Genomic DNA, 12190 nt, shown 5'->3' with positions numbered 1-12190 from the left:
GGCCTGTTCAGAAGTTAGCGACATTTAGGTGGTAAAAATACACTTTCATTCCTGTTATGCCATTTTGCATTAATTCCCTAAATCATCTAAAGGGTTAATAAACTACCTGACAGCAGTTTTCAATATATGGGGGGGTTAATGTTTTCAAAATGGTATCACTTTGGGGGTTTTACCAATATACAGGACCCCAAAGTCACTTCAAATCTGGATATGTCTCTCAAAAAATATATTTTGTAAATTTCCATGAAAAAATGAAAAATTACTGCTATATTTTTAAAACCTAAAAGGCTAACAAAATAAAATAACATTTTACAAATGGTGCCATTGTAAAGCAGACATGAGGGAAATGTTATTTATTAATGTTGTACTGTGGTATGACTATCTGGATTAAAGGAATAATCATTCAAAGTCTCAAAATGGCTATTTTTTTTTACATTTTTGTCAAATTAGTATTTTTTATAAATAAACACAAAACGTATCGACCTAAATGTATCATTATTATAAATTATAACGTGCCACTAAAAAAAAAAATTCTCAATCGGTGGGATTTGTTGAAGGATTCATAAAGTGACATTGGTCAGAATTCAAAAATTTGGCCCGGTCACTAAGGGGTTAATGAAGGAAATGACTTTTTATAGGAGGCGGAGATATCAGCATCTTTTGGCGACTCCGGTGCCCCATGAGCTTGTAGTAAAAGCCTCCATCTAGAACATTCCATGTGAGTTTTCCTTCTGTCTGTGACTTTTACATTATTACTTTCACAGCTTTGACATCCAGGCAAATATCTGAAGATTATCAAAGCTGAAGCCATAATGGAGAAAGGAGAAAGTGATGTGCGGCATCATGAGTGGTGCAAAGAGGATGTTCCTACAGGTAACTGCCCCAGTGAGGAGTCACCACTAACTAAAGCAGAGAAGTCACATTCTCATTGACCGGACTAGACAATTGAAGTTTTATCTTGTGTTTTCGCAGCTTTTTTGGCCATAGATTTCCCTATTCAGCTAACATACAGATTATATAGGGCTGACAATGTAATGGTGCAATATGTAATAAGACTGGCTGTGTATCTATAATATAGATTTAAGAATAGACTGGGATGATAGATCATCAAAGACATGACAAACCTCACTGGCAAAGTATGTAGTTTAGTGTTTTACATCATATCCATCAGAGTTCTGGTTTCAGGATTTATATCTTAAGTAACCTATTTGATATACTGCACTAGCTGGCGATTAAAAAAAACTGTTTTATGACAATTGTCTCATAGTCACAGCCATTAGTAGATTATAAGAGAAAGCAGAGAATTGCCTGGGCTTATCCAGCTTTATATTTGCTCCATGGCCATGACTTCCTAATACACCACCTAGTCGTACTGACATCTGAGCATTTCTCTAGACACAAGTGACACAATATGAGCAAGTCCTGCACTCTGTTACATGGAAGATGGGGTGCCAGTGGTCGATGTGTAGTGTTCACTGAAGAATAGATATGACTAGCTGAAGAGCCCGGCGTTGCCCGAGCATAGTAACTAACTGTGGTTAGTTATAACAAATTACAATGATTATATTGCACATAAAAACATTTTGCATCATATACTCAACACTACAGATTTGCAACACAAATTAACTAAACGATTACCTAAGTATTGATAGTATTTTATTTTCAACTCATTCCAAGAGCCTTTTGGATAAACATTTTTGTTTTTTCCTTCTGGTGCAAAGATTAACAGATTTTTGGCAGTTCCAACTCTTGAACAGGCCACGTAAAGTTGATCATGAGAAAAGCATTTAGATTGCAAATCGATCCCTACTACTTTCAAGGACTGTCCCTGAGCCTTGTTAATGGACATTGCAAATGCCAGTCCAACTGGAAACTGGAGGTGTTTAAAGTCAAAAGTCAATTCAGATGGAATGAGAGGAATTCTTGGAATGAAAAGGTCCTCTCCTTTGGCACATTCTGTTGCTGATCTTTGTATCTAATCCTATCCTGTGTGATACCTTCTGCTGAGCTGTGTATTTAATTCTATCCTGTGTTCTACTGTCTGCTGAGCCGTGTATCTAATCCTATCCTGTGTGATCCTGATTGCTGAGCCGTGTATCTAATCCTATCCTGTGTGATACTGGGCTCCCCCTGCAGTCTGTGTCGGCACGGTAATAAATTATTTCCAGCTTTACAGAGGGACAATAACACCATAGAAATGATAAGAATAATAGGCCTCTGTTACCACAACTGTCCACAAGGAAAACTGTTCCTCATAGTAACCAATCACAGCTCAGCTTCTTATAAACAGCTCTGGTGAAATGAAAGCTGCTTAGTGATTGGTTGCTATGTGGAGTGGGCGTGGCTGATACACACACACATGCTTAGTGATTGGTTGCCCACACACACGCACTCATTAGATAGATGGATATAGATTTCCACAGCACACACCACAGGATGCAATATGGAATCCAATTTTGCTTTATTATTCTAAAACAGTCCAGACCACAGACATAGACATGTAATTATAGATGTTAGTACAGACATTACTTGTACCTGAGCCTTCTGACCGCACTGTCTCTGAAATCCACCATAGCCATGACGGTTCGGCCAATCATTCATCTATTATCTATGGGGAGAGAGAACAAAGCTGCTCCCATATCATGAATCCGTGCTTGTTACAGGTCATTACCTGCCTGTGTAAATGAACCCCTAAAGATAACATGTCAGCTACAAAAATACGATTTACCTGCAGGTATATTGGTAATCTGTAAGTAAATAGTATTTAAAGCACGTTGGGCTGTTTTACTGGGAGAGCGGCTACCAGGAGAAATGGAAATATGTTCCTTGCAGCTTCTCGCTTAACCCCTTACTGACATTGAGTGTAATGGTACTCCGAGGTCAGTATCCCTCCCTTTGATGTTGGTTCCGGTGGTGAGCCCACATCTTTCCCGGGACATGTCGGCTGTTTTGAACAGCTGACGTGCGCCCGCAATATCCGCTGGTGGAATCGCGATTCACCTGCTTCTATTAACTAGTTAAATGCCTCTATCAAACTCTTGACAGCGGCATTTAAATGGCGCTTCCTGCACTCGTGCCTGAAATACGCTCACCGGTGACCCCTGCCACGTGATCGGGGGTTACCGGTTCATCAGCTTGACAACCAGAGGTCTCCTGGAGCCCTGTTTAGTTGTCAGTGCCGGATTGCTGTGAGCGCCACTCAGTGGTCGGCGCTCATAACAAGTCAGTAATTCAGCTACATAGAGGCGAACTGATAATCGCCTCTATGTAGCTGAGTCGATCGGGTTGTTTCAGCTTCTAGCCTCCCATGGAGACTATTGAAGCATGCCAAAAGTAAAAAGAAAAATGTTTTTAAAAATATATATAAAAAATTTGTAAAACGTTCAAATCGCCCCATTCAATATAAAACAAAAAAAATCAAACATACACATATTTGGTATTACCGAATTCAGAATCGCCCGATCTATCAATAAAGAAAAAAAATTAACCTGATCGCTAAACGGCGTAGCGAGAACAAAAATCTAAATGTCAGAATTACACTTTTTTGGTCGCCACGACATTGCATTCAATTGCAATAACGGGCGATTAAAATAATTTATCTGCACCAAAATGGTATCATTAAAAATGTCAGCTCTGCACGCAAAAAATAAGCCCTCCCCCGACCCGAGATCACAAAAAATGGAGATGCTACGGGTATAGGAAAATGGCGCATTTTTTTTTTAAACAAAGTTTGGAATTTTTTTTCACTGCTTAAATACTAAAGAACCTAGACCTGTTTGGTGACTGTGAACTCGTAACGACCTGGAGAATCATAATGGCAGGTCAGTTTTACCATTTAGTGAACCTAGTAAAAAAGCCAAACAAAAAACAAGTGTGGGATTGCACTTTTTTTGCAATTTCACCGCACTTGGAATTATTTTCCCATTTTCTAGTACACGACATGGTAAAACCAATGATGTAGTTCAAAAGTAAAACTCGTCCTCCAAAAAACAAGCACTCACATGGCCATATTAACGGAAAAATAAAAAAAGTCATGACTCTGGGAAGAAGGGGAGCGAAAAATGAAAACACAAAACCGAAAAAAGCTCTGGGGGTTAAGGAGTTAGTCATTGAGGTGGTGCATGGAGCTCTAACAGAGAGGTGACTGCTACTGCTCACTACTTCTGAAGAATAAAATCGAGTGGCTGCAAGGAGAATATAATTTCATTAATAAGCAGTGATTGATGGTATAGGAAGGTGATTGGGGCTTATTAGCTTTCATTTTGATGAAGGAATGATGATTTGTTTCCTTATCTCATGGCTTTTTTTATTATTGCAGAATATCCTCAATTTATACAAAGGGGATGATGTGCTGTCAACAACGATCATTTTTATTCTAAGATATAAAATGTGACCAATTAGAAATGTTTTATTATTTGATGTTTGCACTGGCCAATGATTGAGAATGAACATTAGCACAATTGATTCTTTGTCAAATCATCACATCATGTAAATTACACCTTTAGTCAGTTAATAATAGAACTTTGCTACACACTTTGCAATTTCTATGTTTTTTTTTTATTTTCACTTGTCTTAATGTTTTTTATATTTAGATAAATATAAGTATTAAGGTTTTTTGAATCAAAAATCACATCAGTTATATTCTTGACAGATGGTTGTACCAGCAGCTCCAAAATCCAAAAAAGCATTGCACTAGACCCATATGAAGAACATGCCAACATCTCAGACATGGATCCTTTTAAAGTACACTGTCCTAATTCATCACAGACGTCTGTGACTTTTATTTTGTTTAACAGAAGTGTGGAAAATAAAAAAGCTCCCACAAGGAAGAAGCCATTTTCATGTTCAGAATGTGGAAAATGTTTCACAGAAAAATCACGTCTTGTTACACATGAGAGAATTCACACAGGAGAAAAGCCATTTTCATGTTCAGAATGTGGAAAATGTTTTACCGCAAAATCACATCTTGTTACACATGAGAGAATTCACACAGGAGAGAAACCATTTTCATGTACAGAATGTGGAAAATGTTTTACTAAAAAAGATCATCTTGTTACACATGAGAGAATTCACACAGGAGAAAAGCCATTTTCGTGTTCAGAATGTGGAAAATGTTTTACCGCAAAATCACATTTTGTTATACATGAGAGAATTCACACAGGAGAGAAGCCATTTTCATGTACAGAATGTGGAAAATGTTTTACTCAAAAAGATAATCTTGTCAAACATGAGAAAATTCACACAGGCGAGAAGCCATTTACATGTTCAGAATGTGGAAAATGTTTTATTAAAAAAGATAATCTTGTCAGACATGAGAAAATTCACACAGGCGTGAAGCCATTTACATGTTCAGAATGTAAAAAATGTTTTAAAGAGAAATCAACTCTTCTTAAACATATGAGAATTCACACAGGAGAGAAGCCATTTTCATGTTTGGAATGTGGAAAATGTTTTACAGTCAAATCAACTTTTGTTAGACATGAGATAATGCACACAGGCGAGAAGCCATTTTCATGTTCAGATTGTGGGAAATGTTTTGCACGGAAATCAATTCTTGTTACACATGAGAGAATGCACACAGCAGAGAAGCCATTTTCATGTTCGGAATGTGGGATATGTTTTACACAGAAATCACATCTTTTTACACATGAGAGAATTCACACAGGAGAGAAACTATTTTCATGTTCAGATTGTGGGAAATGTTTTACACGGAAATCAACTCTTGTTACACATGAGAGAATTCACACAGGCGAGAAGCCATTTTCATGCTCAGAATGTGGAAAATGTTTTACACAGAAATCAACTCTTGTTACACATGAGAGAATGCACACATTCCAAGTGATCCAAATATGAATGTTTTTTTTTTACCTGACATCTTTAGATTTTTTTTTATTTTTTGTTTTTATGAAGTACAACTTTAGTTAATTACAAATTAAAAGTTTAGAATTTTTTTCTTCATCAGTTAATTTTTTACAGGTTTTTAAAGTTTTGAAAAAGTGCGGATTTTGGCCTGATATGGCTTTACATTCTTTATCATATCTCGGGCTAGAATTAAGATAAAGAGGTGGGACAGGCATCATTGTTCTCAGAACGGTGCCAGCTTTCATTTGATTTGTCACAAGACTATGTTTCTTGATATTTTGTTTTGGAGAAATTAAATAAAAAAATTTTATGCGTAATTGTGAAAAAAACGTATGTTCTAAAATTGTGAAAACATGCATGTGTGTTACTTGTGTTCTTGTATATATTTGTACAGGGATTCAACTTGGGACCTATCAAATTTGTATTTTTTTTTTTATTTTTTTTTTAAAGCATCGAATCCTCTGATTTTATGTTTGTGCAAGTCTCTTCCTTTTTTCTTTTCAAATTAAAACTTATTGAATTCAACATTTATATACAACAATAAAGAAACACAAAAAACAAATACCGAAGTGCCAGAAGAAATACATCTTAATCATTATAACACAACTTGCTCAGCATTTTCAACCTGAATTCATTGAACAAGTTAAAAGAAAAAAGGTGATCATATCCTCAAGTGTGATTTTCCAAATACAGTTTCATCCTAATTATATGTTAAAAACCAGATTAAAAGAACCAATATTTTTACCACCTATTTATACATGTAATAATTTTTTTTCTATTATATCAGTAAGCATTTCATTTATTAAGTGTTTAAAAAGAATAGTACAGTAGTTAAATCCTAGTTTTAAAAAATCTGAACTAATCAAACAATTAATAGTAGGTTTTTAAACTGGCCTTTTATCATCAATGTGTCCCTTCTAGTGGGTGAAATGTAATCTTGTCCATAAACGCTTACTAGCAGTGGCCATTTCCTTTTGTGTCAGAGTATGTACGGCCTGTCATGGTGTTCGGCCCCACCTGAGTTAATATCTGATTTTTGTTAACTTTTATAATGTCTGGTTTTCTTGGATACACAAAGGACGGCGCTGGACCAGAAGGTGCAGAAAAGTCACTTCTACTTCATTTTCACAATCTTTGGAGAGTACAGTAGCCGCCACCAGTGCCGATCATATTCACAGGTCACATCACCAGTTCTGTCATCCATTGCCGATCTTGTGCCGCCTTCTACCACTTCATGGACTTCACTGTCTTTGCTGAATGAAAAAAACCCTTGTTTTTAATTCTGTTTCACTACATGGGATGACAATGCGGTATTACTGAGTCCCCTTTCTGCTGCCTGTAACCGATGTTTTCACAAACTCTCCTCTTCGTAGTCCTGGTTTGTACAATACATGAACTGGATGTTAAGAATATTTTTCTCCCTCCATTTGAGAAGTTGCATGGGTGTTAAGATTTGGTGTGAATATGGCCTCTGGAGGCTCGAGCTGCCGGCCTGTCATCTGCTCTGCATTCACTGTCTACCCCTGTTCATTCTCAGGCTGACCCCAACAAAGCTTTCTCCTCTGCCCTCTCCTGCTTCTAAAAATAAAATAATACAGTAATATCTAAAAATTATGGATTATTTGGTAAATATAGTGTCATGATCCGTTCCAGGGTTTATTAGTGTCTGCCCTTTTTTCTGGACGGATCATGTCAAGGGTTAACTTTGCTCTGCCTCATTCTGGGTTCAGGTTTGCTATTTGGCTCCCATGAATTTTGCTGGCAGTGTCAGCTATAGTTCTGCCTTCGGCGTGTTAACCTGACCCTGCTGGTAGCTCTTGATTTGCCCTGCTTTGAACCCTGACTTGTTCTTTGTCTGCCCTTTTCCCAGTATTTCTCTGTCTGTTTGTCTGCTTGATTCTCCGGTTCTGATCTCCTGGCTTGGTTATTTACTTTGTTGCTGTTTGTCCCTATTGTACCGTATATTGCCCGTTCTGGTTTACTGATCTCTGGCTACGTCCTGACCATCCGTCTGTCTAATCCTATTATACTGTCGTGCTATCTCGTGCTTTTGACTCAGCTTGTCTGACCACTCTCTCGCCACTTGGTGGCGTCTGTTTTGCGGTCCTGTGTGTGCAGTCTAACTTTCCTCTCAAGCTCCCCCTGATGGAGGTTGCGCTGTACTGCACTGCAGCAGCCTGACATACAGACCCCACACTGTTACACCACAGGCTGAACAGATCTGAAATCAAGATTTTTGAACTAAGACTAATAGTTTTATTTTTTTAAATATGATCTTATCACGATCCCAACTTATATTTTGGTACAGAGGTGACTAGGAGCATAGCAGGCACATGTGCAGTTTTTGAAATTTTTAAATTAGTTTTTTTCAGAAATGCGTTTTAAAGTTTTGTGCTTGAGTTCGCATAGGTAAAATATTATCAAAGATACTCTTGTGACATATATGGTGAAAGCCTGTACAGTTCTGAGTAGAATGGTGTTTATTTTGTTTATATATCTTTTTTCTAGCCTGAGTTATGGGGAGAAATGTAAAAGCAGGCAACACCGAAATTTCCACTTTTTCCGAACTGTGAAAATCAATAAATTTTAAAAAATGTAGAATTTACTTTTTTTCACATTTTGCATTCTCTGACACACTATTACCAAATAACAAAATCTCAAAAGAATTAACCCCTCTCTGACCTTAGACGTACTATCCTGTCGAGGTGACCTGGGCCTATCTGACCCTCGACGGGATAGTATGTCATAGCAATCGGCCGCGCTCACGGGGGGAGCGCGGCCGATCGCAGCCGGGTGTCAGCTGACTATCGCAGCTGACATCCGGCACTATGTGCCAGGAGCGGTCATAGACCACCCCCGGCACATTAACCCCCGGCACACTGCGATCAAACATGATCGCAGTGTTCCGGCGGTATAGGGAAGCATCATGCAGGGAGGGGGCTCCCTGCGGGCTTCCCTGAGACCTACATCGCGTTGCTCTGATGGTCTCTTACCTCCTCCTCCCTGCAGCAGGCCCAGATCCAGAATGGCCGCGGCATCCGGGTCCTCCAGGGAGGTGGCTTCACTGCGCCCGCTCAGCGCAGGCGCCGGGAAGCCTCCAGGAGCTGTGCATGTCAGATCGCCGATCTGACAGAGTGCTGTGCAAACTGTCAGATCAGCGATCTTACACTATAATATGATGCCCCCCCCCCCCCCCCCCGGGCAATGTTATAGTGTAAAAAAAAAAATCCCCCCCCCCCCAAAAAAAAAAAAAATATTTATATTGTTCCTATAAATACATTTCTTTAAATAAAAAAACAAAACAATAAAAGTACACATATTTAGTATTGCCGCGTCCGTAGCGACCCGACCTATAAAACTGTCCCACTAGTTAACCCTTTCAGTGAACACCGTAAAAAAAAACGAGGCAAAAAACAACGCTTTATTATCATACCGCCAAACAAAAAGTGGAATAACACGTGATCAAAAAGACGGATATACATAACCATGGTACCGCTGAAAACGTCATCTTGTCCCACAAAAAACGAGCCGCCATACAGCATCATCAAAGAAAAATTAAAAAAGTTATAGTCCTCAGAATAAAGCAAAGCAAAAATAATTTTTTCTATAAAATAGTTTTTATCGTATAAAAGCGCCAAAACATAAAAAAAGATATAAATGAGGTATCGCTGTAATCGTACTGACCAGAAGAATAAAACTGCTGTATCCATTTTACCAAAAGCAGAACGGTATAAACGCCTCCCCCAAAAGAAATTCATGAATAGCTGGTTTTTGGTCATTCTGCCTCACAAAAATCGGACTAAAAAGCGTTCAAAAAATGTCACGTGCCCAAAAATGTTACCAATAAAAACGTCAACTCGTCCTGCAAAAAACAAGACCTCACACGACTCTGTGGGCCAAAATATGGAAAAATTATAGCTCTCAAAATGTGGTAACGCAAAAAATATTTTTTGCAATAAAAAGCGTCTTTCAGTGTGTGACAGCTGCCAATCATAAAAATCCGCTAAAAAACCTGCTATAAAAGTAAAACAAACCCCCCTTCATCACCCCCTTAGTTAGCGAAAAATTAAAAAAATATTTATTTCCATTTTCCCATTAGGGTTAGGGCAAGGGATGGGTTGGGGCTAGGGTTAAGGCTAAAGTTAGGGTTGGAGCTAAAGTTTGGGTTTGGATTACATTTACGGTTAGGATTAGGGGTGTGGTTAGGGTTACCGTTCGGATTAGGGTTAGGGATGTGTTTGGATTAGGGTTTCAGTTATAATTGGGGGGTTTCCACTGTTTAGGCACATCAGGGGCTCTCCAAACGCGACATGGCGTCCAATCTCAATTCCAGCCAATTCTGCGTTGAAAAAGTAAAACAGTGCTCCTTTCCTTCCGAACTCTCCCGTGCGCCCAAACAGGGGTTTACCCCAACATATGGGGTATCAGCGTATTCAGGACAAATTGCACAACAACTTTTGTGGCCCAATTTCTCCTGTTACTCTTGTGAAAATAAAAATTGTGGGGCTTAAAAAAAATCATTTTTGTGGATTTTTTGGGGGTTTCAAACTTCTCACAACACGTCTAGATAAGTTCCTTGGGGGGTCTAGTTTCCAATATGGGGTCACTTGTGGGGGGTTTCTACTGTTTAGGTACATTAGGGGCTCTGCAAACGCAATGTGACGCCTGCAGGCCAATCCATCTAAGGCCGGCGTCACACTTAGCGTAAGACAATACGCCACGTATTATACGTCCGTACTACGGCCGTAATACGGAGAAATGTTCCCAAAATATTGATCCGTAGTCAGGGTGTGTCAGCGTATTTTGTGCATGGCATCCTCCGTATGTAATCCGTATGGCATATGTACTGCGAGATTTTCTCGCAGGCTTGCAAAACCGACATCTAATGGATTTATGTGCTCAAATGTTCGGGAAAACATATATACAATATGTATATATATATATATATATATATATATCATTGAGACACATATATATATAGTCTGTATTTAGATTTCATTCAGCGCGATATCTGTGAACAGCCGGTAATTCAATTGCCGGCTTTTCATTTCTCCTGCACAAACCCGACAGGATATGAGACATGGTTTACATACAGTAGTAATTTACATTTTAACCCCTTCAGATGGATTACTTCGTGGGATGAGACGGGTCAGCAGAAGGTATGTATATTGTGCGTTTATTGTTTTGCCAAGCGAGGGTTTCATAATGGATTGAGCGAGCAATAAAATATTAAAACAACCGCTGTGTTTATTTCATTAAAATACTTTTTAATCATGTGTGTGTTTTTTAACCCTTTCAGACAATTGGATTAATAATGGATAGGTGTCATAATTGACGCCTCTCCATTATTAATCTGGCTTAATGTCACTTTACAATAGCAAGGTGGCATTAACCCTTCATTACCCCATATCCCACCGCTACAGGGAGTGGGAAGAGAGTGGCCAAGTGCCAGAATAGGCGCATCTTCCAGATGTGCCTTTTCTGGGGTGGCTGGGGGCAGATGTTTTTAGCCACGGGGGGGGGGCCAATAACCATGGACCCTCTCCTGGCTATTAATATCTGCCCTCAGTCACTGGTTTTACCATTCTGGCGGAGAAAATTGCGCGGGAGCCCACGCCAATTTTTTCCGCCATTTAACCCTTTATTTTCTTGTAGATTGTGAGCCTTCGCGGGCAGGGTCCTCTCTCCTACTGTACCAGTTATGACTTGTATTGTTCAAGATTATTGTACTTGTTTTTATTATGTATACCCCTCCTCACTTGTAAAGCGCCATGGAATAAATGGCGCTATAACAATAAATAATAATAATTTTAGCAGCTACAGCGCTGAAATTTTGCACATACACACTACTAACATTAGTAGTGTGGAATATGCAAAAAAAATGGGGATATGAGATGGTTTACTGTATGTAAACCATGTCTCATATCCTGTCGGGTTTGTGCAGGAGAAATGAAAAGCCGGCAATTGAATTACCGACTTTTCACTAACACCGCTGCGTATTTCTCGCAAGTCACACTGCTGGTCCGTGTGGAATCCGTATTTTTCTCGCCCCCATAGACTTTCATTGGCGATTTTTTTGCGCAATACGCTGACAAACGCAGCATGCTGCAATTTTGTACGGCCGTAGAAAGCCGTATATTACGGATCCGTAATATACGACTGATAGGAGCAGCCCCATTGAGAATAATTGTGCCGTATGTTATGCGAGTTTTACGGACGTAGTTTCTGCGCTCTTACGTCCGTAAAACTCGCCGGCCTAAGTCTGCATTCCAAATGACACTCCTTCCCTTCTGAGCTCTGCCATGCGCTCAAACGGTGGTTCCCCCCC

General features: G+C 39.2%; 1 protein-coding gene across 2 annotated transcripts in view; it reads left to right on the top strand.

Moving 5' to 3' along the window:
* LOC143785882 (uncharacterized) overlaps window positions 1-8899 on the top strand; it is a 43977-nt gene extending 35078 nt beyond the window's left edge. For both annotated transcript variants that reach the window (XM_077275020.1, XM_077275019.1), the window contains exons 2-3: window positions 765-873; window positions 4652-8899. In XM_077275020.1, the coding sequence (XP_077131135.1) occupies window positions 813-873; window positions 4652-5853 (1263 nt within the window). In that variant the 5' untranslated portion in view covers window positions 765-812 and the 3' untranslated portion in view covers window positions 5854-8899. The remainder of the gene's footprint in view (window positions 1-764; window positions 874-4651) is intronic.
* The last annotated feature ends 3291 nt before the right edge of the window (window positions 8900-12190 follow it).

This window comes from Ranitomeya variabilis, chromosome 7 (assembly GCF_051348905.1).
Source record: "Ranitomeya variabilis isolate aRanVar5 chromosome 7, aRanVar5.hap1, whole genome shotgun sequence".
Taxonomy (NCBI): Eukaryota; Metazoa; Chordata; class Amphibia; order Anura; family Dendrobatidae; genus Ranitomeya; species Ranitomeya variabilis.
The sequence above is the reverse complement of the archived record's forward strand: the minus strand, read 5'-3'. Positions and strand labels throughout refer to the sequence as shown.